At 42.1% G+C, this 27,867-nt stretch overlaps 1 protein-coding gene across 3 annotated transcripts; it reads left to right on the forward strand.

Annotated features, from left to right (window-relative positions):
* inppl1a (inositol polyphosphate phosphatase-like 1a) lies at window positions 1–27,623 on the forward strand. 3 transcript variants are annotated; one of them, XM_085379295.1, is made up of 27 exons: window positions 1–466; window positions 7,408–7,471; window positions 7,943–8,090; window positions 8,185–8,266; window positions 11,037–11,183; window positions 11,861–11,957; window positions 12,683–12,772; window positions 13,879–13,980; window positions 15,342–15,492; window positions 15,671–15,777; window positions 16,445–16,547; window positions 16,645–16,841; window positions 17,408–17,525; window positions 17,933–18,029; window positions 18,692–18,830; window positions 18,922–19,021; window positions 20,335–20,423; window positions 20,517–20,598; window positions 20,705–20,794; window positions 21,048–21,161; window positions 21,553–21,729; window positions 21,819–21,974; window positions 22,168–22,243; window positions 23,744–23,830; window positions 23,953–24,658; window positions 24,967–25,100; window positions 25,208–27,623. In XM_085379295.1, the coding sequence occupies exons 1-27, from the start codon at window positions 282–284 to the stop codon at window positions 25,305–25,307; spliced, it is 3,738 nt and encodes a 1,245-aa protein (XP_085235421.1). In that variant the 5' UTR covers window positions 1–281; the 3' UTR covers window positions 25,308–27,623. The 3 variants fall into 3 exon arrangements, with proteins under 3 accessions (XP_085235421.1, XP_085235419.1, XP_085235420.1); XM_085379293.1 differs by having other exon boundaries at window positions 2–466; window positions 22,168–22,252; XM_085379294.1 differs by having other exon boundaries at window positions 2–466; window positions 11,861–11,951; window positions 22,168–22,252.
* Window positions 27,624–27,867: the final 244 nt, after the last annotated feature.

Below are 27,867 nucleotides of genomic sequence, written 5' to 3' on the forward strand. Positions count from 1 at the left end.
ATTTCCGTGGGACTGGGAAGAGAAGGGGGAGGGCGGTGAGCCTTTCAGGAACTGAGGAAGCAGGCGCAAACGGCATAACTTAACAAATTAACAACTTGTGTGCTCGCCGTCGCTTCTGTGGCGCCTCCTGCCTTCTGTCGGAATAACGGCTGCTTTTCTGCTCTTCTGGCTCTCTTCGCTTCTCTCGCTGGATCATTTTCCTATACTGGAGGAGGGCTGGGAGTTTTTTCGGAGGAGACGGGAAGCAGCTTGAGTTTAACCCGGTTGGAAGGGCTGTGGCCATGGCCGGGGGTGGTGGTGGCGGCGGCAGTGGGGCTTCTCCGTTGGGCCACGCACCGCCGATGTGGTATCACCGGGACCTGAGTCGAGCGGCGGCCGAGGAGCTGCTTGCCCGAGCCGGTAGAGACGGGAGCTTCCTGGTGCGGGACAGTGAGAGTGTCAACGGGGCTTACGCTTTGTGTGTACTGTAAGTAACTTCGTTGGCCTCGTTGTGCTTTGTTTACCTTGGCTTTAGCTAGCACACATGACCAAAAGGGGTCATGGTGTGTTCTCTGTAATTCTGCAAACTTTATAAACTCCTCTCTTTCTGTTTTTTTACTCCATCATTAACTTTTCTGCAGTAGACGCGATCAAACTGTAGCTGAAGTGTGCCTAGCAAAGCGTTAAGTTGTTTGTTTACTTTCTTCTGGAAGCCAAAGACAGGGATAGAGAGACTGCCTGTCTGCCCTGCAGTGAAACCCCAGCATGGCACACAACTTTAGGGCTGTCCCTGTCTGTCTTGTGTCTGATGTGGTCGCCTGCAGCGCCCTTTTTACAGGACTCTGCTGCAATCAGCCTGCGGGCTGTGAGCAGTGGCATTAAACTGAATGGTCGTGGAGGTAAATATAAGCATGCATGGGCTGGTGAAGCTTTGCTTTAATTTGAGGTCGGAGATGTGGTGAAAGAATGGGCCTATCCGAGGAGCTGTACATAATATAGTATATCATGAAATGACACAATATCAAAGGACAGTTAAGAGCGTCTGTACTTAGAGGGAGTTAGGGCAGCCACCTTGTTAAATAAATGACGAAAGACTGCCCATTCATTACACAATGGGGACTTTTCCACCAAACACCTACATGTGTAACAGTAACACAACAGTGCATTCACCTGAGAAACTGATGCAGGAACAGTGCTGTCAGTGTCAACAGTGGTTGAGGCAATGTTAAATGAACCATGGCAAAGGGGTGTTTAACTACAAATGACTAAAAGGACTTACAGCCACACACATAGAATACACACTGTTCAGGTTCAGAGAAATATCAGGCCCCTGACATTCACTTCACCTACATCCCCTATCTGATAAGTTTACCCCATGCTGAATCCCTGGGTGTGTAGTTTTTACACATGTAGTATACAGCTCATATACATCACCTGCTGATGGACTGCAAAAGAATTGAAACAGTGAGCTTGTTCAATCCACAAAAATTTGAACACTAACTTCTTTTAAAGTAAGCAAGTCAAATAATCACAGCTTATGGTGCTTCCTCTGTGATGTCAACCAAAAATATCAAATATCTTTTTGGGCTTTTGGAAAGTGCAGCTAATATAATGCAATATTTTTTTTGTTATGTAAACTGATTGCTGCTATGGTCATGCGTTCTCACATCTCTTTTAAAAGCGTATAGTAGGTCAGATATGTCACCGCTAATTGTGCTCGTCATTCAGTGGGTCACTCTGTGACCGACAGCATTCCTCGCATCCATGCATCATTAGTTTCCGGATTTATTAGTGCCTCCACCTCTCCCTTCCTCTCCCCTTTCACCTTTCACAGTACTGACTTTGTTTCATCTCCGAAACGAAAAACAACTTCCAGGCAAATTACAGACAAACAATGCGAATGTTGTTTTTAAATCCAGAAGTTTTGGTTTCACATACACAAAAATAAGATGACAGAGTTTCACAGTTTACCGTACCGTTGAGACAAATGACAGCTACTGCAAGAATTGGCACTAACACGAACAGAAACTGCTATAATCTTCAAAGATGAACTTTTCATTGTTGACATTGTACGCCCGTCGTTTCCCACGTTGGCTGTAATTAAAGCAAGTGGTAAGTCAGAGGGTTTTTTCCAGCTTAGAGGAAGGCCTTTGACGGATGACTATCCGAGAATAAAAATTCCTTGTATTTGAATACAATGACTCACATGAGCAACAAAAAAAAAGAGAAGTAATTTGATTCTGAGTGCAAATCGGGAATGTCAGAAGCAGTTTGACAAAATGTACACATATCTTTTCAATAATTACGCTTACCTAGTGGCGTGTGTGACAGTTGTTGCGATTCATTGCTTGCCAAGAAACCCAAGCTTGAGCATTAATTATGTGCCTATATTACCCACAAACAAGAAGATGAATGTGCAATTTAAAATAAAGGTGGAGCATATTTGCTGTAAAGCATTTTCTCTGTGAATGTTATTGTGAGTGCGAATCGCACTGATTAATTGAACATTATTTGCAAAGCACCCTTGTAGGCCACTCACAGAGATGAACCAGTGCTGCTAGGAAAACCAGAAAGAAGTGGCTCACTTCTCGAGAACACGGATGACTTGGTGTTTCCCAGTAATGCCTCCAGCTAAAGAGAAAACGATTCGATGGTCAGACAAGACATTTATTTGTCGCCTTTGTCAAGTTTTGCACTCGCTGCTGTGTAAACCAGCGTTTCTAGGAAGTAAAATGTGAATCAGCAGATGTGTGGAAAGGTTTAACCATCGAACGGCACACTTTTTTTTTTGTCACAGGGCCAGCGTGCCACTTTGGATGCTCAGAGGGCTGATGTGAGTGAAGCACATCCGCTCAATGTTTTCTTTATCTCACATTCACCTGATCACTATACCCCCCACTTAATCCACTGAAATGGTGCTTTTAATTCTATTATACAGAATTAAAAATAAAGTCCAATGAGTACGAATGTGACTTCTTTCAGTGGAATATACAGTGGACACCCACGAAATGCACAAACCAAGGATTTGTTTGTTTTTTTTTACCTGACAAGTCTTTTCAAAGTCGGACGTGTAACTTATAGACAGGGACACACACACTTCCTTTTTGAGGTCTTAGGAGACCCTGGTGCATTTAGGAAGTGTTTCCACTTGTTTCGACTGGCTGACTCTTGATACTTTCGTTAGCCAAGCATTAGCCTTTCACTTCCTCTTATAGTGACTTTGGATTTTGTGTGTCTGCATGCAAGTTTAATACTCGTGTTTAGTATTTGTGAGCTATGAATGTTTTAATTTGCGTGGATGCAGTACGAGTCCAGTGTAGCATGTTAAATCTCTCAATGATTAGCACACAGTTCTGTAACATCATTGGCTTACACATTTTAAGACTCTGTATAAGACGGGAAAGGTGCCGGCAGTGAGATGAGCTTATATGCTAATAGTTTTGAGTGTATGCTAGTCCCTGTCTCTCAGCTGTTTTCTGTTTTTGCTGTCAGGAATACGGTCGTTACTATCAGTTTAACACGTCTTAACTTGCCAGGGTTCAGGATGCCTCTGTGTACCTGTGTGTATGTGTGTGTGTGTGCATTTCAAACGTACAAGTTTGTGTGCAGACATTCCTCACGTAGAAAGTGTGTTTTGCTCTTTGTAGAGTTTTCAAATTCTCCTTTTTTTTTCTAAACTTCTTTCCAGTACACAGAGAATCCCTTCCCATTTAGTCTGATATTGTCTATCTAAGTAATTTGAAACAATATCTGCTGTCTGCTTACTGTCCTTATGTCAGTTGTCATTGAGTGAAAAATCCCTCTGAAAGAGACTCGTTTCTCCTTAACCACATCTTCTTCTTTTATAAAATGTATTTAGCTTGTCAGTTTCTTCAGAAAACAAGACTCAAGTTCACTTTCACATGTATTTTCTGTTTTGCTATGGTAATCAGTTTGTACTTGATGTTGATTGCCAAATGAACTGTCATTACTATTACTACCAACTATGGCTACGCACATTCATCTATCCATTAATTTTCTTCTGCTTAGTCAGTTAAAGTAAAGTGTGGGTGCCGAATCCCAGCTGACATGCGGCGAGAGATGGGGCATACCCCAGTCTTTAACATTGGTGTCACAGAGACATTCATACCTACAGGTAGCCTAACATGCATGTCTTTGTGGACTTGCAACTGCGTTTGCCTCAAGCCGCTTTATGCTGTAAGGTAGTGACCCTAGAATAATAGCAGGAAAACCCCAACAATCATACGGCATCCTTTGAGTGAGCACTTGGCAACAGTGGAAAGGAAAGGAGATGGTCTGCCTCAGACACTTCTCAGGAGAGAAGCCTCCTTTAGCCTAATTCTGCCAGAAGTCTCTTCCTGTTAAAAGCGAGTTTTTCTTTTCCACTATTGATTAGTGCTCACTCATAGGCGGTCCTCTGATTGTTGGGTTTCTCTCTCAATCCCGTAGGCTCTTCACCTTACACTGTAAAGTGCTTTGAAGTGGCTGTTGTGAATTGGTGCTATATAAATAAAACAGAATTGAATTGAATGTTTCCCTCTCGCTAGCTGTGAATTGACCGCAGTATTACTTCCACTTTTCTCACATGGGGGCAACTGGACATGACACAGACTTTCCAGTAGCTAGCTGGCAAGTTAAAGGCTATTCAATGTCCTAAGTGAATGAGTGGGACATTCGCATTCTCACATACGTCTCTGTTTGGTAGTTCAGGGCTGCGGTGCATGAATGGGTATTAATTATGTATTTAGCGGTCACGTGATCAGACAGAAGAGACTGAGGCTAAACCCTAAATCTAAATTCATTGCTCTTCTAAATCCAGAAGAGCGATGGTAATTTCCCAAATTGGCTGCAGCAACATGCCTGCCAAATACGTGAAGGGGGGAAAAAAGCAGTATGCATATATCTATTGTTTGTGCTCATACCAAATATTTCTATGCAGATTTTTTTTTTCTGCTAATCACATGCTCCATGAAGTGTCTTAATCAAAAACAACGTCTCCATAGTGCTATTGTTAGCAATACAGTGATAGCAGGAAATGAATCGTCAGTGTAAGTCACACTGTAGTGCAGTAATACACACAGTATTTACTGTGCTTGTTCAGGAATGGCCTCTTGCATTTTTGGTAGTACGTGACGACAAGAACGGAGAAGGCTGTAAGGAGTAATCTTAGCTTTTGATTGTTGTATTTCAAGGAAAACCTAGTTGGGTTTTGCCAAGATAGGCTTCTGTTTGAGCTTTGAAGACAGATTCACGCTGTGTATATTCTTAGAAGAGGTTTCCCTCTAAACTAACAGAACAGAGTGAGCCAGTAGGGTAGTCCTTATCCTTTCACACAGGCCATTGTTGACAACACTCATAAGCTGTATACTGTGAGCCTATCTCTGGCCCACGACAACCCTCACTCTCTTTCTCTGACCCCCTTCCCCTCTGTTAACTTTACGGCCGTTGAAACAATAGTATTTACTTCACAGACCTGCAGAGAATCTCATCAGCTGCCAACAGGAAAACAAACACACAGAGGCACACAAACACATTGTACACCGCAGTGACGCTTGCGTATGGATTTTGTGCCACTCGGTCTTCATGCTATTGTGTTTAAAATGTGACAGGATTGAATGTGGGTTTGATTTTAGAGGAACAAATATTTATCTGGTCCCGTTAGTTTGAGCTGATATGGAGCTATTATTTGCAACAATTTGCAAAACAATGCGCTGTTTATGAATTCGGTCAACGTGGGAACTTGTGCTCGGTTCAACATTTTGCTCCTTTTCAGCGCCTAAATTTAAAAATTTTTGGATATTACTAGAGTAGCTTTGCATTTTTACGCTTGTGTGTAAAATAATCTTTTTTTTACTAAAGTCTATCTTAAATGGAGTGTTTATATTATTTTTTATTTTTTGACCAGGAAGTGAAGTGAGATAAAGAATCTCTTTTACGAGAGCTTCCTGCTCCGTGATAAGCAGCGTTAACCTAGTTTTTTTTGTTTTTGTTTTTATAAATGGGAGAATATGAGTGTCCTAGTAAACGCCTGCACAAGCATGAAATCATGCAAAATCCACACAGGACAGTCCTGCCAGGTTCAAACCAGGACTCTCTTGTTGTGAGACAAAAGTTAAATCGCTTATTTAACAACCAAGTCCAGAGGTTTAAAATAATAGTGATTTTGCAAGTGCAAATCAAAAATCATTAGTTAATTCTGCAGCATGACAATGATGAAGCTCCCAAAATGTTTTTTTTTTTAAGATGCCATTAAAAGTTCAATACAGGCCCAATCATTTTCCTACAAATGCTATTTAATAACCAAGTTAAACATCCAACAGCTCAAGCAGACTGTGACTCTCGTTGGGATCTGGTCATGATCAAAACCATTTGCATGGTGGTCTGAGAGGAATGTGAGAAGCATCACCAAACAAAAAGTTTAGTTTTTAACTTTCTTATACATTGTTGTTGAGATCATTTTATATTTTATTCCAGTCCGTGTTTTAGCTCCTGCAGCACACTGACCTGGAAAAGCCGGAAAAGCAGCTGGGTTTTGAATTCCCAACATGGATTCCCAACATGGATTTATCCCTCCCTCCATTTATACACACACAGGCATACTGTAAATAAGCGTGGTGTTGAAGCAGAAGTTTAAAAAAAAAAGACTTTGGTGTTAGGCTGGAAACTTCGAAACTTCTGAACTGAGAACACCAATGAATCAAAAACCACAATGTTTGCTTGGCAAATCAAAAATTTTGCGGTCGGTCCACTGGACCGGCAGAAGCACAGGCATGAAAATCATTAAGCTTTAGCTTGTGGCTGTGGGCGTGTAGTCACGCCTGGGCCAGCCGCAGTGTCAGAACATTGATCTGTGATTGGTCGATGGGGGAGAAAAAGGAGCCTGAGGTTCAGTCAAATCAGTCTGATTTGCAGTGGTTTAATGCAACAGAGGCGTACTTTCATTTATCATTTAGATTCTGACGTCTACTCCATTTTAGTTTTGTTTTTAACTGTTGTCAATACTTTATGATGTACAAACACTCAGCTCTGCTTTACTGTACCGTGCTACTGTAAGTATAAAGCATGCTCACTGTGACAGACAGCAACAGGTTTAAGCTACGCCGTCTAAACCCTCCTCACTCCCATGCATACAATCACACATGCTGTCCACTAAGGTCGAGTACAGTGGTGTGTGTGTGTGTGTGTGTGTGTGTGTGTGTGTGTGTGTGTGTGTGTGTGTGTGTGTGTGTGTGTGTGTGTGTGTGTGTGTGAACTGAAAATAAAGATATTCAAATTTACGTAGAGTCATAAAAAATAGAAAATAATTCTCTGTACTTCTGCGTCCACCTGTGTTTTATTTCCACTTCATTTGCTGCCACTTTCTGCCCTTGTCCTCTCTTTGATTCAGCTCCCCTGACTTCTTTTTACTCTCTCTTTCTTTGCCTGTAGGTTTCAGAAGCACGTCCACACATACAGGATATTACCAGATGACGAAGGTTTTCTGGCAGTGCAGGTACAGTAAAGACACTCTCACACTCGTGCTTTCAGCAGCAGCTGGCAGGCAGAGATGCTTTCGTTGGCTCTGAGCTCCCTCTCTTACACACACACACCAACAGCAGGGTCTTTGTGCCTTGTGCTCAACAGCTGTGAATACCAGCTACCAGCAACCTCACACACGCGAAACACAACACAGGGCTTCGAATCATGTGGCCACAGCACAGCTGTCTTGTCTCACTGCTGTATGAGTTTTGGGGTCTTCAGCTGTGACGCTGAAAAGTCTCATTTTAATTTATCCGATTGAGTTTGTGGCTTCTTCCTGGTTTGAATTATATTTAGCCTACAGGGCTGCAATTGCTTACAAAACATTCATTGTGGAACAATGGAGGCTACCAGAAGGTTGGGCAATGTGACTTCTTGTAGCCACGGTGTTTGGATGAACTTAATGCATCTGTCTCTTGTTTCCCTTCCTTCCTCGCGCTCTCAGACCTCTCAGGGCGTGCAGCCTAAGCGGTTTAAGACTCTGCCAGAGCTGGTGTCATTGTACCTGCAGCCCAGCCAGGGTCTGGTCACCACCCTGCTTTACCCCGTGGAGAGAGAGGAGACAGCTGTCAGTGACGATAGGGACTATTCCGGTAATTTCAGAGCTAACGCAAACACACATGCCCAGATGGGGTGTCCTCGTCATCGCATGTTAACCGTGACGTTCTGTGTACTTCTGACTGGTAGATGGAGAGGATGAGAAGCCGCCCCTCCCCCCTCGCTCTTCCTCCACCTCCACTCCCCCTGGACCAGACACACCCACAGACAGGTACAAAGTCCACAGAGAGAAACATCTGATTGTGTCCTGTTTATAACTGTAGGGAGCTTAATCACAAACTACCTGCAACCACCAACCGCGTCACTCGGAAGTCACGGAAGTCACACAGGGGAAGTATGTCGCTTCATTGTGAATTATGTCACAGACGTATTGAAAATCACATAATCTCACACATGCTCACAAAAATAATAAGGAAGCGTTATTATGGTGATATGAACACACACGTTACTCAGTGACTTTGTTTGTTCCAGTTTATATGGCTACACACGCACGCGCACACAGATTATCAACTATTAAAAGCACTCGTTCACACAACTTCATGCACGCTCATTAACACATACTTCCTCTCTGTCTGCATTAAGAAGGTAAACCACATCCTGCTAGAAACCACGGCGTTCACGGATGGTGTGCGGCTTTGATGAGGTGCGGGCTCTAGTTGTCGGGCGCACACAGACGCGTACATTTCAAATCCCTGTCAGTTAATAATACTACTAATACATTTTTGACATTTCCCTTATGTGATAAATAAATACACTTTTACAGTTTTTTCAGTGGGAACCAAACCACTTCACACAACAGTTGGTGAAGTAACAGAAACTTATGCATTACCTAACCTTGGTTAAAGTGTCAGCCAGTGAAACAATATCTTCCTTTCAGTTCTTTTAGTTGTTCTCTCTCGAGCTGCCATAGAAGGAAATCAACAATGCAAAATGAGCATAAAATGCATTACAGTTTAGAGGAAGTAAAGGGAGCACACATGCATGTCCTTTAAAAATCCTCAGGGACTTTGCGTGGTACAGCAAAATATAGCTTACATGGAAGCCATGGTGTGGATCGTATGAAAGGGTTGTAAATGCTGAAAATTAGTCTGTAAAAGGTGTTTTATTTTTTATAGGTTGGCCCTTTGCCAGTTCACGTGGTCCAGGGTGTCCATGAGTGTTCAGGCGGGCATAATTTAGCTCAGAGGAAGTATGTGACTCTTTAAAAAAAACAACAAAAAAAACAAAGTCGCGACTACACAGATGCCAACTCTCTCGCCGACGGGCGCACACACTCATCCTACTTCTGGCAAACTGTGACGTCCATCTTTATTTTCCTTTCCAAGGGGTGTGGAGCATCTGCAGATTTAGCAACTATTCTTTTTTTTTTTAAGTATCACCTGGAACTTTAAATAACTCCGTGTGACTTCTAGCAGTAAATGCATCAATGTAATACTACAGAGCAAATAAACAAAATCAAGAAATATGGCAGACAGAAAACTGAACGGTAAAAAGCTCTAAGTAGGCCCCAAAATGTTTTCATGCTTATGTCATGCCTTTACAGAATTACTATGGTGCAACTTTGCCCAAGGCAGTGGAGAACACGTGTGTGTATAAAATGTGTAGCCCATCGTCAAAGCTGCAGTAGGTGTTAATTTATAAAAGACAAAATGTGGAAATTTACAGGCCCGTCTTGAAGCTCTCCCTTCTACCCACAGGTATAGATAGAAATAAGTAATTCTTGGCCTTTGTTCCACTGCAGCTTGCGTCCTACATTGGTTTCCTGTTTGTATTACTGTTCTTTCACCGCTACTTTATACCTCTCACCTAATCTGTTGTTTAAAAAAAACAGAAAATGAAGCTAGAGAAGGGCGATGCGACCAAAAATATTTATCACGATATATAATTGACACGAGACAAATTACTTTACAACTCCACAACTTTATTAGTGCAAAAAACCCCATCAATGTATTTTCACTTAAACAAGCAGCTTTTATGTGCATTAAAGTTATATAAAAATGTAACAGTGCAAATGCAAATTCTTTGCTAACAATTTAAGCAAAAGGCATTTCCAGTGGAAATTGGCCGACATATCCTCAGCATAACCATGTATAATATCCACAAAACTTAAAAAAAGGTTATACACACACAATACGGTAATGTTATGTTGAAGCACAGTACGTATCACTCCACCAGGCTCCTGCCTACGATAGCCGTAATGCTCCGAAAATCCATCAAATCAATCAATCAGCTTAGCAAAGTCGTACTAAAACATTTGACAGATTTTCGAGCGCCGTGCACATAAAATCGTTTCGAGGTCAGTAAACACAACCAGAATTCATACATAAGGCACACGGGATTATAAGGGGCACTGTCGATTTTCAGAAAAATCAAAGGATTGATTTTAAGTGTGCCGTATTTTCCAAAAAACAAGGTAATAACGGCGGCCCGCTAGCACGTTCTACCAAAAATAGTGCTTTGTTGTGTATCTGACAGATGAAAGCCAAACCAGTTCCAGACCACTGAAGTTGCAGCATTTTTACAAACCAGTTCTGGTTCATCTATTTCATTTAACGATCCGCTTTCGCCCTTCTCATTCTGCGTCGTCGCCATGCTTTTTACGCCATGTGCGTATGAAAACAAAGGCACTGCGCATGTGCGTTTTACCCATATTCTATCGCGATATTTCATTTTCTTATCGTTGCCCAACGTTATACCGGTATTACCGTGAACGGTATGATATGACCCAGCCCTAAATGGAGCCCAGAGGAGACACATCAAAGAGTCTAGTTTTCTCTCAATCACTTTAAATAAACGCCACTAAAACTTTTTTATTTTGTTTTTTTTCCCTGAACACACCAAAACCATCTGTGCCTTCCTGGACTTTAAATCACTAATGCATCGTTATTATTTGAAGCCTCCTTGTATTCTCATACACATACCAGCATTTGGAAATGATGTTCATGTGGTGGTTATAAATGGTTTCTTTGAATATGTTTTAGTACTCCAGCAGCTAATGGCCTGAGCACCATCTCCCACGAGTATCTGAAGGGCAGCTACGCTTTGGACCTTGAAGCAGTCAAACAGGGGGCCTCATCCCTGCCTCATCTCAACAAGACACTAGTGGCCTCCTGCAAACGCCTTAATGGGTAAGCAGCAGCACATCTGCACATGTGCAATATTTTAGAAAGCTGTCAAAACGAATTTAAAACTGCAAATCATACTGGTATTTAATAGGCAAGTAACACACTGAATTCCCTTTTTATACCCAAATTTGAGCACAGAGACCTGAAAAAGTCAGAAATTAATCAAATATAAGATTGTAAAAAAAACACTGTTATCTGTAATTTGGCATTAAAAATAATAATGCACTTAATAGCTGTTCCTCTTTTTGTTTTGTTTTGCATTTTGTTATTTAAAAATATCATTATAATTAAAGAGCTTGTACAGACTGGTGGGTTGTGCATTAAAAGACACACAAAAATGATTTTGGTGATTATGAGTATAATTAATTTAGGGCATCTGTGGCATAAACCTTACATTAGTGGTGGTCTAATAAACTTGTGAAGCATTGTATATTATGTAGTGTTATATTCTGTCGGTTTTCTGATTGACTGACTGCCAAAGATTCACACCTCTCGGCCCACAGAGCTATCTGCTTCCTTAAATCAGCTCTAGGGTTTTTTTTGGGGTTTTTTGCACGTTTAAACACTGTGATGATCCGCAGGAAATCAGCTTGATTTCAGAAATGTTACTGTATGAAGACATAAGTGCAGAAAGAAGCTGTGAGGTAAATATGTGAATCTCTCTCTGCTCCCTCAAATAGAGAGGTGGATAAAGTTCTGTCAGGCCTGGAGATCCTGTCTAAAGTGTTTGATCAGCAAAGCGCTTTCATGGTCTCCAAAATGATCCAACAGGTACAGGTACTCTTCGCTTTTTTTAAAAGTGTGTGGTTGTGTGTGTCTTTGTTTGCGCAATCGCAGAATCTTACCCTCCTTTTTATTATCCTATATCCCATAACAAACTGTTACACGCGGTGATTTTATTATTTTTTCCCTTACTTTATCACACACATGTAAAAGCCTTGGTAACTTCTTAACACTTAACAGTGTTGTTATTAAAGCCCTTCTTCCAGATCATAGCTAAAATTATTATATTTGCCAACCCGTAAAGTTGAGGATTGCTCGCTTGTGGTGGGCTTTACGCTTCGTTTCAGAGAAGATAGAGTGTGAGTCATGATGTCCTTTAAATATCCCCGTAGCGCTCCTGCTAGAAACTTGGTATTAAGGAAAGCTTCTGTATACAGAACAGGCAAATAAAATATATAATCTGATTTTGCATGCATGTGTTATTCTTTGTAATTAAAAACATTTTCGTGTGGTTGGACAGAGAGTAGAGCCGATTAGTGGCCCAGCAAAATTCTTGATTTGAAGTTCAGGAGTCACTTTAGTCATCAAGCAAGGACTGACAATGAGTTTGACTAAAATTTGAATAAAAACCGATTTTAGGCTGGTTTAGACTGAATAGCCTTAAGACTGCTCTGTATATAAGTAAGTGTGTTTGCTGTGCAGTTTTAAGGCTGCTCTTTTTACATGCACTCTTTTTGCGGATTACATGGACTCTAATGGTTTTTTTTTGTCTCCATCAGTCAGTGAATCAGGGTGGAGACCAGGAACTGGAGAACCTTGTGACCAAGTTGGCGATTCTCAAAGACCTGCTGTCCTCCATAGAAAAGAAGGTACGCACAGACGGCACATTTAACAGCTGTGATGGACAACATGGCGGCTATTGTTTTCACTTTGTGAGTCATCAGGAAAAAATGTGGTACAGTAGCAGGATCTGCCACGGCTCTGAGTCCTCTGACAGGTGTTTCTGCAATCTGTAAACAAAAGCTTGTCAGCACAGTAGAGTTCAGTGGTGCCAGATGAAGTCATGAAACTTTATTGCTTTGTAGTTGAGATTAGAGTAAAAAATCTAAATGAAAAAGTGAGCATCGAGTGTGAAGATTGGTGTGCTCTCACCTTACTTTCTATTTTCTCTATGTACTTAGTCTAGTAGTTTGGAGATGGTTTGTTTAGATAACCCTCTCCATATGATGGATCATCTGTCTAGAAGCCCTGCAGGGTGTGCTTGTAGCGCAACACGTGACGTTCTCTCCTTTTGAGGCTTTTACATACAGCACATATAAACCACGCAGAAGGAAAGAGACAGGGTTGGGATATCGCTCGACTTCCCTTTAGAAGCCCTACAAGTCAGCAAAGACCTGATGTGTTAATGAGAGTCTGAGACTTTACAAGTAGAAAAGTGGACCCAATACGCTCATGTTCAGGTTACTGTTTTTATTCTTGGAGTCGGCTAGAGTAACTGTCCATGATTCACAGTTCAGAATAACCCTTATTTATATTACAAACACAAGGTTTGAGACTCGTTTTAAGGATGATGCCTTCGTTTCACATTATAAAGAGCCAGAAGAGAATAATAATAATAATAATAATAATAAATTAAATCTCCTGTTTACAAGGTGCACTGTGTTCTACTTTGTTCTACTTTGTCACTTGAGAGGGGGGGGGGCTTTCACTGGCTCGGGAGGAAATGGCCTCAATGTAGTAAGGCTACATGTCCAGACGATGATACTGGTTCCACCTTCCCTGCTCCTGTTAGATCACATCCAGGAAATAGGAAACCTTTTCCTTGCTGACACAAACCCTGAGACTCAAAATGTTACAGTTTTATTTTCTTTTTTTTTTCTGTACCTTATTCTTATCCTCCAACTCTCTTTTTATTCTGTTCTTTAAATTAATTGTTTCTCCACCTGCGTGTTTGCCTCTTTCTGATACCCCTCAGGCCCTGAAAGCTCTACAGGACATGAGTTTGACCTCTCCATGCTCCCCCCCTCCTCTGCACTCCATGCGTCACAGCAAATCCATTCCTGTGCAGGCCTTCGAGGTATGCACCGACATCCACCAAACATGCACGCCTACATACTGTACTTCATTACCGGCTGTCTCACTGCAATGTGATGTAGGTCAATATCATGGCAAATGAAATTAAGTATTGCCCTTAAAGTCAAATTGCTCTGTGGACATTAAAGCTCCCTTCTGCCAATTTGGGTAAGCATCTTTTTAAGCAATCTTTTTTTTCTTTCTTTTTTTGTATGTAGAAAACCCTGAGATTTATTTTCTGTATTTAATTTCTGAAATGTTATTGTCAGGCAGTGGTATTTAATATGACAGATGGCATAAACTGAAGTAAAATAGGCTAAAAGGTCATGCATTTCTCAGCACAGGAATTTTAGCAGCAGATGTGATGTGAGGCCAAAAGAATGTTTTTGAAATGCATTTCCAGCTTACGTCATCACTGTCGCAGCATTTTATCACATTTCCTTGTAAAAGCATGAATTTAAGTGAGGCAGTTTTGATGTGCTGTGTATAAGACTGTAATAGTTTTATTATGAAAAGTACCAGCTGCATGGAGTGCAAATGTTAATGCTGAAGGAAGACTGAGAAAAGGGAAAAAAGGAACACGTTAAGATGATATAAATGGCTTTCACTTTGAGAAAAGTGGTGAACTAAGTGTGAAAAGGGTAGAAGGAAAAAATGTCAGGGAGGACGTGGGGGAAGGAGGTGACACACAGAGTTGAGAGATGAGTCGAGAGATGCTTGATTGAAATATTGGCTGTTGGCTAAGCCTGCGTTCTCTGTGGCGACATCCTTTCAGTAGTTTCCTGTTGCACACAAGTGCTACGCTAAGGAGATGCGGCGTCTGATCTGCCTTGTGACACCCAAACACAGAAGCACTCAGTGACTCAGAGTAAGAGTGAGTGTACGCCATCTGTTTAAACTTTTTTCCAGTCTTGCGGTTCTTAGTAAGACCTATACATCAAAAAAAATGCGTGTGCGAAGAAGCTGGTGTGTTGCTAAAGGAGGTTGGCAGTTTGGTGGCCGTCTTTCTCAGTTCCTCCAGTCTGTCTGCTGAAGTGTCCTTGGGCATTACACTGATCCTCAAATTGCCCCAGATAACTGACGTGTGAAAGAAAGTTTCTCTATGAATAGAATCAGATCATCTCTCTTTGTGGATATGAATCTAAAACCAGAATTTGGATATTTACTATGATCATCAACATTTTATTCATGCGTTTTCTCATCTTCGAGGCTGCGTATGACTAAAGTAGATCTAATACTGCTCTGTGCTTCGTTTTAGAGACCCCTGGTGGAGGGTAGATTATCTCAGTAGACACATAGGGTTTACAGAAGCATGCTCAGTATGCGTTTAAGTGAGTTTAAACTTTCTCCTGTGGCTCATTGCAGGTGAAGCTCGACGTTTACCTGGCGGAGCTGACGAAGATCGGAAAGAGTCAGAAGTACACGCTGTCTGTGGACGTAGAGGGAGGAAGGCTGGTAGTAATGAAGAAGGTGAAGGACAATCAAGAGGACTGGATCACCTACACACATGACAAAAGTAAGGATTGGGGCACCATTCACACAGAAAAAAGTATGTCCATTATAGGATTTTAATCTCGCCATCCAACTTGAACCTTCTTTAACCCTCCAAATCTGTTACATGACCTTTTTTTCCCTGAATTTATCTGCAACTTCCCATCTCTAACTCGCTGTCCGTTCGCCTCTGTGTCTTTCAGTACGTCAGCTGATCAAGTCTCAGCGGGTGCAGAATAAACTGGGCATTGTGTTTGAGAAGGAGAAGGATAAGAGCCAGAGGAAAGACTTCATCTTTGCTAGTGCCAAGGTCTGCACACAAGAAACAAATGGACACATAAAACTGCTATTTTACAGCTATTCATAGATAACTTACAGTTAACATGCCGCCTTCAAACTGAAGATTTTGCAGTAACATTGCCAGAGTTATTGCACAGGCTTATATGCATTTCTCTGCTATGAATTCAGTCTGCACTGAGACTCTTTGTACAAAATTAAAAACCTGCTGTTAATCAGTGAGGTAATGTTGTCATGTGCACCTGTTTAGCTGTTCGTTAATACAAATATATAATCAGCCAATCATGTGGCAGAAACTCAGAGTATTTATACATGTAGATATGACAATCACAACCTACTGAAGTTCAAAGTGAGCATCAGAGCAAGGTAGAAAGGTGATTTAAGTGAGTTTGAACATGGCATGATTATTGTTGCCAGATCTGGGTGTTTCAGAAACTGATGATCTGCTGGGATTTTCCCCCACGAACCCATCTCTAGGGTTTACAAATAATGGTTTGAAAAAGAGAAGAATAAAGAATTAAGTCAGTTGTGTAAGCAAGAGGGGGTCCAAGCTGGTATTATTAGCAGAGTGTAACCAGTGACGTGGTTGGTAAGTGTATAGAATATAAAGATGTTCAGAGGAACTTCAGAATGACGGCTATCAGTGGCATCATCCGCTCACTGATGTGTGTTTGTGCCAGAAACGGGAGGCGTTCTGCCAGCTGCTGCAGCTGATGAAGAACAAGCATTCCAACCAGGACGAGCCAGACATGATCTCCATCTTCATAGGCACCTGGAATATGGGTTAGTCACACTGAATGACTCGCCTTAATGGCTACAAATACATCTGAAAGTGTTCAAAGAGAAAGGAAACAGTTTGACCTTTTTCCTGTCGCTTTAGGCTCTGTACCTGCACCCAAAAACGTGGCCTCGTGGGTTTTGTGTCGTGGTCTCGGGAAGACACTGGACGAGATGACCGTCACCATCCCTCATGACCTGTATGTGTTTGGCAGCCAGGAAAATTCAGTGTGCGATCGGGAGTGGGTGGAGTCACTGCGCGCCCTGCTGAAAGAACAGACAGAACTGGATTATAAGCCGGTAAGGAAAGAAAGCCAACTGTTTATGGCTTGATGAATGTGTATGAAGAACATAAGGAGGTGTTGCGGATAACCCTCAGGCGAGTGCTGTTGTTGTACTTGAATGAAAAAAAGTTGATTTTTTTTTTATTATGCAAATGTCATCATGTTTAGAAAAAGACAAATTTCCCACATTAGTTCTTGTCTGATCGTTTTTTCAGAACTGCATTTTTATGTTTGACTAATATGAGAAAAGAAACATTTTAAAACTTTTGTTTTATTGTAATGCATAGTTATAAAAAAATTCCTGTAAAAAATACAATAATTTCAAAACCTTAAAAAACAGAGTTATTTTTGAGGTTACACAACTTTCCTTTATCCTCTCCACACTTTAGTTCCTGTAACAAATATAGAGCTAAGTATAGGACTGTCTCTATACAAGCAGAAGTTTTTGCGGTTTGCATAAAAATGACCCTGTTTGAAGGGGAAAAAAACTGAAGACAAGGGGGGAAAAAGGCTATTTCTGCATGGTGCGAAAACAGAAATGATGACTGTAGGTTCCTCATTGTGTCTCGTTCTCGTCTGCAGATCGCCGTGCAGACTCTGTGGAACATAAAACTTGCTGTGTTGGTGAAACCTGAACACGAGAACCGGATAAGCCACGTTGGGATGTCCAGTGTCAAGACGGGCATCGCCAATACCCTGGGTAACGGCTCTACTCTGTATTCCGTCTTTGCTATTCCTTCCTATGTCTTGCTTCCTGCTTCAAATGTAGGAGGAAATAGCTCTGATTTCCTGTCTTAACAATGGCCTCCTTGAGCAGTGTTCATGACTGAATCACTTGTTAGTTGATTAAAAAATGTGGGACTTGTATTAGTAAGAAAATGTGAATCAAAATCTAAACTTTCACAAAAATCTTGAACTCATAAGAGAAAAAAACACAGATTTCCTTCAGCTCAGCAAACTGGAGCCGTTCATTGTTTCTCATATTTTAATATAAAACTGATCACAGCCAGATCCCCGGTGATCCTTTAAAAGTTTCTGTTAAGTAATGCTTGTAATTGCACCTAATTTGCTGTATTTTGATTTAATGTTTGATTTTATGGTTTCTAGGTAACAAAGGAGCAGTGGGCGTGTCTTTCATGTTCAATGGGACGTCGTTTGGCTTTGTCAACTGTCACTTGACATCAGGGAATGAAAAGATTGCCAGGTGCCCAACACGCTCTTATTTTTATTTTTATTTTTTTGTTTGTTTTAAGCCTCTCAATATCAACAACAGAGAATTCCTAAAGCAAAAGAAACCACACCCCCTTTTAATTCTAAGGTTTTATATCAGGAAATAATTCAAAAAAATCATCCGGTCCTTAGCACGTCTTAGAACCAGGTAAATACAACCTTAGATGACATGTTACACTCTGACTATTTATTTTAGAACACAGGACAAAATCCCAAACACAGCAGCAAATCTTCAACAGAACAGCTGAAAAAGAGAAGAATGAAGGTGCTGCGATGTCCCAGTCAAAGTCTAGACCTCAACCTAACTTAAATACTGTGGCAGGACCTTAAAGAGATGAGCGTATACGTGTACAATCATACAAACAGAATTACTGCAAGTTCATTGCTGCTAAAATTGGCTCCACAAGCTTCAGAATCAGAGATGCTTTGTTTTTCACGCATAGTTTCTGCATTTTGTCTTTCTTGTCAAATCAATAATGACACTGGGTAATAGTCATAATCTAATAATTCATCATAGTAATTGAAAGAGGCTGTGCTTTCTGTTTGCCATAAGTGTAAACTTGGTTTGGTTTTTCATTATAATTTGGTGAAAGCTTGTTTAAATGTCTTCTTACGTGTGACCTTTGACCTCTGCAGGAGGAACCAGAACTACCTTGATATCCTGCGGCTGCTTTCACTGGGAGACAAACAGCTGAGCTCCTTTGACATTTCGCTGCGCTTCACGCACCTCTTTTGGCTGGGAGACCTTAACTACAGGCTGGATATGGACATACAGGTGAAGCAGAAATAAATACAGGCAGCCTCCAAAACGTGGATGAAACTTTTCTGTCTGACCCTGTTTTTTGCGTGTGTGTTTGTGTGTGCAGGAGATTTTAAACTACATTAACAGGAAGGAGTTTGACCCCCTGCTGAAAGTGGACCAGCTCAACCTGGAGAGAGAGAAGAATAAAGTGTTTTTACGCTTTGGTTAGTGCTGGTTATGAATATCCTCACGAGTCAGAGCAGGATGTGTTTCAGTGTACAGAAATATAACAGTAATACCAGTGAAAAGTCAACACTAACAAAAGACTGCTGTCCTTAAAGCAGAGTTTCAGTGGTCTTATAAACACAACCGAAGGGATGACTCACACTTACCAAAAGCACCTGCTCAGCACTCTTGTTGTTCCCTGAATAGTTCACCATCAGCTCTGGTTTTTCTTTCCAGACTTCAGTGGTTCTTAAACTGTGGGCTGTGCCCTCGTGGTGGGGCACAGAGCCACTGCAGGAGGGGTGTAACCAGGGGGGAGGATGTGTGTTACGTTCCCCTGAGGGGTCTAGGCGGGGAGGGGGAAGTAACAAAAGTGACCGGGTCAGAAAAAGGAGTCAGGGAGGCAAAACAGTTAAATAAAACAGTTTTATTGAAGTAATTCAACTAAAAGAGACGGACAAGCCGTTATCACCATAAAAGAAACAAACAAAAACTCAGGCGTCGGTCAGTAAGGCAAAAAGTCAAAAGGAAAGCGCAGCTCACTAGCTGGAAACCACAATACACAGCTCACTAGCTGGAAACACCACAAGACACTCAGCTCACTAGCTGGGCCCAGACAAAATGGCACTCTGGCCCAGAGCTCACCTTTCCCTGGGCTTAAATCTCCTTGATTACTGACGAGAGTCAGCTGCACAAAAGGGAAAGGTGGCACCTCAGGCAGAAGAGGTAGTGTGACACGCCCACACAGGCACCTTCAGGAGGAGGCCCTGCTAGGGCCGTAACAATGTGGAGTTAAACAAAGTTGGATAATTATGATTTTTACTGAGAAAGTGAACCGACGTTGGCTGTTTGCTGACATTTACTACACTGGAATTGAACTTGGACCCTTTTTTAATGTTAATGATTAATCCAAACAATAGAGTGGGTGTGTGGACTTGTTTTATCTTCTGAAGTGAGTAATTCAAGTCATTCACTGCTGAAGCCTTTTTCACTTTTAAACATTATTTAATCTTAACTCAATGCAATGAAGTCTGCACTAACACTGTGATCAGTGTGTGATATCACTGGGATTATTTGTTTTAGTAGGTAACTAAAAATCAGCCGTTGCCCTGCAATGTTGTCCAGTGATCCATGATGCCATGTAATAAATCCTTAAATACCAACCGATTACTGAGAACTTGGTCATGATTGCTAACCCGGGGTCATAAATACTGTGAATCGCACCTGCTGTTATATCAAAATTATAAATATTGTTATGAAATGCTAAACTTCGAACCTTTACTGAAGTGGATGTGTGTCTCTTTGCGTGCAGCGGAGGAAGAAATCTCGTTTCCGCCCACCTACCGTTACGAACGAGGCTCAAGAGATACGTATGTCTGGCAGAAGCAGAAGGCCACAGGGGTACGTTCCCTTTCTTACGTCAGAGCCACCTCTGATAAATTCTTTCTGTTCTTGTGCCTCGTCCTGATAATTCTGCTTTTCCGTCTGTCCCAGATGAGGACTAATGTTCCATCGTGGTGCGACAGGATTCTGTGGAAGTCTTACCCAGAAACACACATAGTCTGCAACTCCTATGGTGAGGATCATCAGAAGAAGAAAACCTTCATAATTTCACCTCATAATGCTAAGTGGACAGAAATTAAAGTTGTTGTTTATTTTTGTTTGTTTGTTTTTTTTGCCAGGCTGTACAGATGATGTTGTGACCAGTGATCATTCCCCTGTATTTGCTACATTTGAGGTGGGCGTGACCTCCCAGTTTGTCTCCAAAAAAGGTACAAATTTAATTTTGTTTCCTTTCTGTCACTTCCTCTACTTCCTGGTCTCACTTTATCTGGCTTTTCTTCCTCCCACAATCTTTTTGGAGTTCATTATTGTTATTATTCATGTTATTTAAGCGCTCCGTGTTCAACAAGTGACATTTAAAAGTGAGTGATTAAATACATGCCTGTCTGCACAACCCACACAGATCTTTCCTCCTCTTTCCATCTTCCTCCTCCTCCCTCCTGTCCACATACTTCTGCACAGGTTTGCCAAAGTCTTCAGAGCAGGCCTACATCGAGTTCGAGAGCATTGAGGCCATAGTAAAGACGGCGAGCAGGACCAAGTTCTTCATTGAGTTTTACTCCACTTGTCTGGAAGGTGAGGTGAATGTGATTGCACCTTTGCAGTGACTCTTTCATGCTCATAGACATAAATATAATGAGCAGTCTGACAGAAGGAGTTGCAGTAAAGCAACGTGACCCAGAATGGATGCAATAAAAATGTTTTTGCTTCTTCTTATTTGTATCTTTCTCCCTCCCTCCTGGTCTCAGGCAGTCAGTATTACCTTTAAACTAGAATCCATAAAATCCATTTTTCACCTGTGTTGTGCCCCTGCCACCTGTCCACCATGTACTTTTAAATTAAAATGCAATGGGTACCTGAATCCTCACCCCGCTCTTTTCCCCACCGTCTTCCCTTTATCCTCTTCCCCTTCCTCTCGTCCCTGCATCTCTCTCTCTTTGTCTTTCTCTCTGTCTCTAATCCTTAGAGTTTAAGAAGAGTTACGAGAACGACAGTCAGAGCAGCGATAACGTGAACTTCCTGCGCGTGGGCTGGTCCAACAAGCAGTTAACAACACTCAAACCTCTTCTGTCAGAGATCGAGTACCTGCAGGATCAGCATCTCTTGCTAACAGTGAAATCACTGGATGGATACGAGTCCTACGGTATAAAGATTGTCTGTGCTTGTGGTTCTTTGAAGTTTAAAGGGAATCTAGTTTGCTGGAATCTAACAAATCTCCCCCACTCTTTTTAGGCGAGTGCGTGTTGGCTCTGAAGTCGATGATTGGCAGCACAGCACAACAGTTCCACACCTACCTGTCTCACCGTGGGGAGGAAACAGGAAATATCCGAGGGTCAATGAGGGTCAGAGTCCCTTCTGAAAGAATGGGAACCAGGGAGCGATTGTACGGTAATGCATTTTACACCTTAACACCAATTACCTACAAAGAGAGGAGATACTAAATGTCTTTCAAGCTTGCCGCATCCATCACTTGAACAGTTCCTGCCTGCATGTTTTCAAATTTGCAGACAGGAAGTGATGGATCTAGGGTTACAAGCATGTCACGTTTAGTTCTAAAACTGATTTTGTTGCTGTGTTTCAGAGTGGATCAGCGTGGATAAGGATGAGACGAGTGGACCTAAAGGGAAATCTGCTGTGGTATGCAGATCGGGGCATGAGTATGTGAAGTCAGTACACTCTCCTTTTTTTTGCACTTGATTTTTATTTAGAGTTCCCACACGTCAGTGGGGATTTTTCTGTATAGCGTATGTTGATGATGTGCTGGCATGTACCTAAATATCGATGCTTAAATACCTTAAGGGATTGAGTCGCAGCAGTCAGGTCTTTTTGTGAGTTTGTTGATGAATGCGTTTGAACAGCTGAGCCGGGTAACTTCAGGGTTAACCTTGAGTGGGTTTCTTCTTGAGTGGGTGACTTGCACTGATTATAGATCAACAGGTATAAAATCACCACTTGCTGACAGATCTAGTTGCATCACTAATCCTGAAAGAGCTCTCAGATAATAGGATGGTATCAAGATTTGTAATAGTGTCTGAAGTCTGCAGCTGAAAGATTAACAACTAAAACTGTCTCATGCAAATTTGCACCTTATTTTAAAAAACACTCGATTATAACCCATCAGATTCTCCTTAATGATTGAGGCTTTTCTTCCTTCCTTCAAATAGGCTAAACCTCTTTTAAAGCATTACTGGCCATAAGATTTATAGCATGCACACATATCTGGTGCTTTTCCTGATTTATCATATTATAGTTTACTCCTTGCAAAATCAGCCACTCATCTGCTGGTACAATAATCAGTGGGACTGGTCAGATGTTGCCAACATGAACCTTTTCATGTGAATGTGCTGGTACCTAGATCGGGAAACCCTGTGTTTACTTAGACAGTTCGTGTGACCGCTTACCCTAACACTGGCGATCAGGGTGGTGGGGATGTTTTTAGAATCCACAGCAACTCAGACCAGTGACAGAGTTACAGAGCACGTCCCCAAGTGTTGAGGCACAGAGTGCATAAAACACACACTTTGCTGACTCAGAACTCTACACTTCCTCTGGCATTACCATCATGATACAAAATGTGCACCAGGAGCTTCGGTGCATGGGATTCCACACCCGAGCAAATACTGTACGTGCAGTGTGTAGGTGGCCTAGTATTTATTTCTATTTAGATGTATTTATGTGTTATATTGAATATCTGCATTAAAAAAAACACTGATAAAGATGATGCTTGATTATCCTGCACAGTGTGACTTGAGTACGACACAAAACACATTTTAAACCACGTGTTCATGTTTTTGTTTTGTTTACTATAAAATTTGGTCTTTTATGTTTTCTATGAATCTTTATGCAGTCTTCAGAAGTACCGCTACGGCACCTTTAGACAACATTCATTAGTTATTGAACATTAGTTATTAGAAGAGTTTGCCCTCAACAACAAAAGATGGTGTCAACAGACCTCGCACATTTTGATAGTCCGCTGTGTCACACGCTATAACATTGAGTCAGAATGGCAACTAGACACACCTGTAGGGTGCAGTCTCTCCATTTGTACGTTTATCTATTCGAACATCCTGCAAACATCGTGTTAGGAATGTCCTGAAACTGTCGTGACTTCTCTCTTGTCCCGCCTGCTGACTTGTTACGATGTGTTTTGAAAACAGGCCATCTGTGATTCGTAAGCCCCTCGGAGAGCTGGGAAAGGTCAGTGAAGAGGGAGAAAGGAACAGCAAAGAGGAGACCGCTGCAAGGTACTCATGACAGACACTTTCACTTAACACTTAACTATCACGTTAGGTTAGATCGTCTGATGCATTGTTGATGTGTGCAGATGAAAAGAGTTTTTACAACAGTTTCTGTGTTTATAATGAAGACCTAAACAGGACGGATCAGACAGCGATCCATCCATCAGCAAGAACAGCTACAATAATCCTGCCTACTACATCCTGGAGGGCGTTCCCAACCAGTCAGCTGCAGCCGTTTCACCTGAGCTTCTGCCCTCTCCTACCTCAGCCAACCCCCAGGCAGCTAAACCCCCTCCTCCCTCTGCCGGGGCGCGTTCCAAACCCCCCGGCGCAGCCTCGGGGCCCCCTCACCCACGCAGACAGGTTCGTGCCATTAGCGAGGAGAGCTCCTCAGAAGACGATGGAGGTGCTTGTGTTGTTGGGGCACAGGGAGGAGGTGTTGGAAGCACACTGAATCGACCTCCTCCTGACTTCCCCCCACCTCCTCTACCAAAGGGAGCCCTGGAGATGGTTCCCGAGGCCCCCTTCACCAAACCTCGCTCCCTTTACCCCGACCTGGCTGAGGTCAGGATCCCCGCAGCTGGCTCCGCTGCCCACGGAGATGCTTTCAGGCGAGGAGGAGTTGGAGCAGGGGCGCTAGACGACCAGTCGTGCTCTGTGCTCCAGATGGCAAAGACACTGAGTGACAGTGAGTTTCCTGGACAGCCTCCTCGTGCCCCCTCAGCACCGCCTCCTCTCAGGGGGCAGCCGATGGGTTTAGGTCTGGATGCCTGCCGCACCTTCCCACCTAGAAATCCCATCACAGAAAGTATAGCAGAGGATATGCCTGAGGAGGTAAGCAGTTCATGGGAAGTAATTCTGTTCAGTGTAAAACAGTTTCAGAGGCTGGAAGAAGCAATGCTGTGAGTTTTGCGTAGTTTTCTTTCAGGTGACTCCAGTTTTTGTGCAGTTTCTCACAAAAACACGAATATCTTCAACTTTGATGTTAAATATCAAAGCCTTTTACTGTAAGATGTGTCACCTTATTAGAGTGCAGAAAAGTAGAGGCAGTCTTAAGCTCTTAGTAATGTTGTTAGCATAAATGATGTGGCGGATGTGGCTCCTGCATTTAGTGGCTCCTGCATTGCATTTCTCCTCTGCAGGCACTTTGGGGCAGCAGTAGCTCATCTCTGTCTGTGGGGGAATCGTCAGTGGGCGAGTGGCTGCAGAGGCTGGGCCTGGAGCGGTATGAGCAGGGTCTTCTACACAACGGCTGGGACGATTTGGAGTTCCTCAGGTACATGAAGATCTAGGCTTTTATTTCCTCTGATAATGCAACAATAAATAAAAATGAAAGCAGTTCTTCATCATTAGATTCCCTTTTTTCCCCCCTCCTTTTTCCAGTGACATCACTGAGGAGGACCTGGAGGAGGCGGGAGTGCACGACCCCGCCCACAAGCGAATCCTGCTTGAGAGCCTCAGGCAGCAGCAGCAGCAGAAATAGACTGCATCAAACTGGTCCATGACTGGTCCAAACCGGCCTGGTACCACACCGGGCCCAATCTCAGCTCAACTGAACCGAGCTGGAACGTGCCAATCGATGCCAGACTGTGCCTTCTGAGAGAAATTGCACTCCATTTGTACTTTCAAAAACACTTTCTGAACCAACGTCCTTTGATTTTCACATGTACTTTATGTGTGTTGTCCTCATACACGTGGCCTTATTTAATGATAATCATTTCAGTCCTTCAAGCATCACTACATAACTTTGGCTTTTAAATCCAGAGAGGAGATCAGGTCAGACCCAACCTGCAGCTTCAAGTTGGCATTTAAAGCTTGTTTCCATTCGGCCTGAGAATCCTCTAACAGAGGATGACTTTGAGAAAGAGAAAAGAGGGCTTTGAAAACACACCACCTGTGTTGCACACCCTCGCTTTGGACTCTTAACTCATTCACTGCCATTGACGTCTATAGACGTCAATTACGTTTTCAATGGGAGGGGCTAGAATACAACCTCGGGCAGCTTGTCAGTGAACATCAGACTGCTTGAAATGTATTTTTCACAAAAAGCTCGTTTTCTCCCTTTTTTTGGTCAAAACAGGCATTTTTGGTGGAACCCACCACTCTTCTACAGCTGATTACTAAAAAACGGAAAATGGTAGAAACAAGCTTTTTTTTTTGGATGGAAGAAGAGAGTCTGTTCTTCATTTTGGTAGGTTCAGCGTTTATGTGATCATAACACACAGTTTTCTGTGGCTCTTCAAAAATGAGTAAAAATGCTCAAAAACCCTGGCAGTGAATGAGTTAACAACACTGGGTTCTTCCGAGTCTCAGATTTTTCTTCCTCCCACTCATAGTCACAACAAGACATCAGTGGGAATAATTAGAACAGTCGGAAGTAACATCCGCCCCAGAGCTCGGGCAGAGGAACCTTTTAACCTGTGTGATGGAGGAGAGCAGGAAGCGGTGATCGAAAGGAAACTAGAAAGTCAGGCTTAAGTGAGATAAACTCAAAATTTTTTTCAGTTTGTGTATTCAGTTAATGATGTGCATTTATGGTTTTATCAATGTTTTTAATGATAAAGGGAATATCGAGCAAACCAAATTAACCCCGTTAGAGCTGAAGGTGTATTCCACCTGGGTGCAGCATGTTAGGTTACTGTGTTAGCCATCAACTTGTCAAGTCGCCTTTTTTTAAGTGGCCTGTTGCAGCTGGTTGTTATTGAAACAGTCAGTATAGGTCAATAAAATGAGGAGGCTAAATGGTGTAATTAATGCTGTACCAAGGTGAAATATGTCAAAGATTTTAGCAAAGTACATTTCTCATTCTCACATGTTGCCTGTGAAGATGCTGAATTGGAATTCACAGAAGAAAATGTATGTTATTGTTTGTTGCCTTGAAAACATGTCAGCATATTTTCTGCGTTTAATTTTCAAATATATAAATGGAGCAGCGTTCAGGCAAATTGGTTAAGGTAGCCAAATACATGAACTAATTCAACACCAAAACATTTGTTTTCTCTCTGACATTTTACTGTCATTTAGTTTGGGTTTTTTTTTTTCTTAAATTACTCAACGCATTGCCTAGCTTTAGGATCATGGCACCTTTTACTCTTATGGGAGACGCTGTCAACTGACTGAAAACAGAAAACTCAGGTTTCTGCAGGTCAGGTGCGACGTCAGGGCTACTGTTTCTGGATGTGAGCAGCAGATGGCGCTGTTGCGCCACAAACCTGACCCTGGAAACCTGCGGAACACAGGACGAAGTATGCCAGTAGCGGTTACACTCCTTAGTCAAATTTGGTTTTAGATTTAGTTTTCAAGCAGTTAAAAGTCGGATAGTTTTATTTGTTCATAATTTCAATTTAAAAAAGAAAAGACCTTAAAGAGATGTGACTTCACCTCCACATGCCTAACACCTGTCTTCTTCTAAGGGGGATCACCAACACTAAGATGTGAATGTCATGTGTGTTTACTGCTGTCAACATAGTAAAGCATTCATCTCTAACTCTGTGAATGAGACCTTCATTCACGCCTCAAAGAGAGCCCCCTCCCACCCAAATACACTGTTGAATTATAACCTTTGACTCTACTCGCCTCTTATGTTTGTTTTTTTACAATGTGTCTAATCCTTTAACGGCCCAACCGTCACAGCACAGAGACTCTGGATCTGTCGTTCAGTTGTGTTAAATTTAAGTCTTTTTGAGCCTTTTCAGTGTTCTCAGTGATGTGTGTGTGTGTGTGTGTGTGTGTGTGTGTGTGTGTGTGTGTGTGTGTGTGTGTGTGTGTGTGTGTGTGTGTGTGTGTGTGTGTGTGTGTGTGTGTGTGTGTGTGTGTGTTTGTAAGTGGAAAAAAGAGACTTGTTGTTTTATCTGACACTCCATTTCTTGTTGTTTCTTCATGCAGTCTACGTCGGTTATGTTAAATTAATGTAAGTTGTTCACCCATGTATTTTTATTCAATTAAATTGTAATACCCTTACATATTTAAACATGAACTTATTCTCTTGGTTTGTCGTCAGCAGAGGAAGCTGTGAGCTGTAGACCTGCTTCAAAAAAGAGAGA

The sequence above is a fragment of the Rhamphochromis longiceps genome, linkage group LG14, assembly GCF_057381845.1.
Source record: "Rhamphochromis longiceps isolate RC_006_pf linkage group LG14, R_longiceps_female_GT1.1, whole genome shotgun sequence".
Taxonomy (NCBI): domain Eukaryota; kingdom Metazoa; phylum Chordata; class Actinopteri; order Cichliformes; family Cichlidae; genus Rhamphochromis; species Rhamphochromis longiceps.

Bases quoted from the DNA above. Each gene is read 5' to 3' on its own strand.
- inppl1a (XM_085379293.1), top strand. From the start codon at position 282: ATGGCCGGGGGTGGTGGTGGCGGCGGCAGTGGGGCTTCTCCGTTGGGC. The intron at 21,975-22,167 runs GTAATGCATTTT...GCTGTGTTTCAG, and splicing joins AACCAGGGAGCGATTGTACG to AGTGGATCAGCGTGGATAAG. The intron at 24,659-24,966 runs GTAAGCAGTTCA...TCTCCTCTGCAG, and splicing joins CAGAGGATATGCCTGAGGAG to GCACTTTGGGGCAGCAGTAG.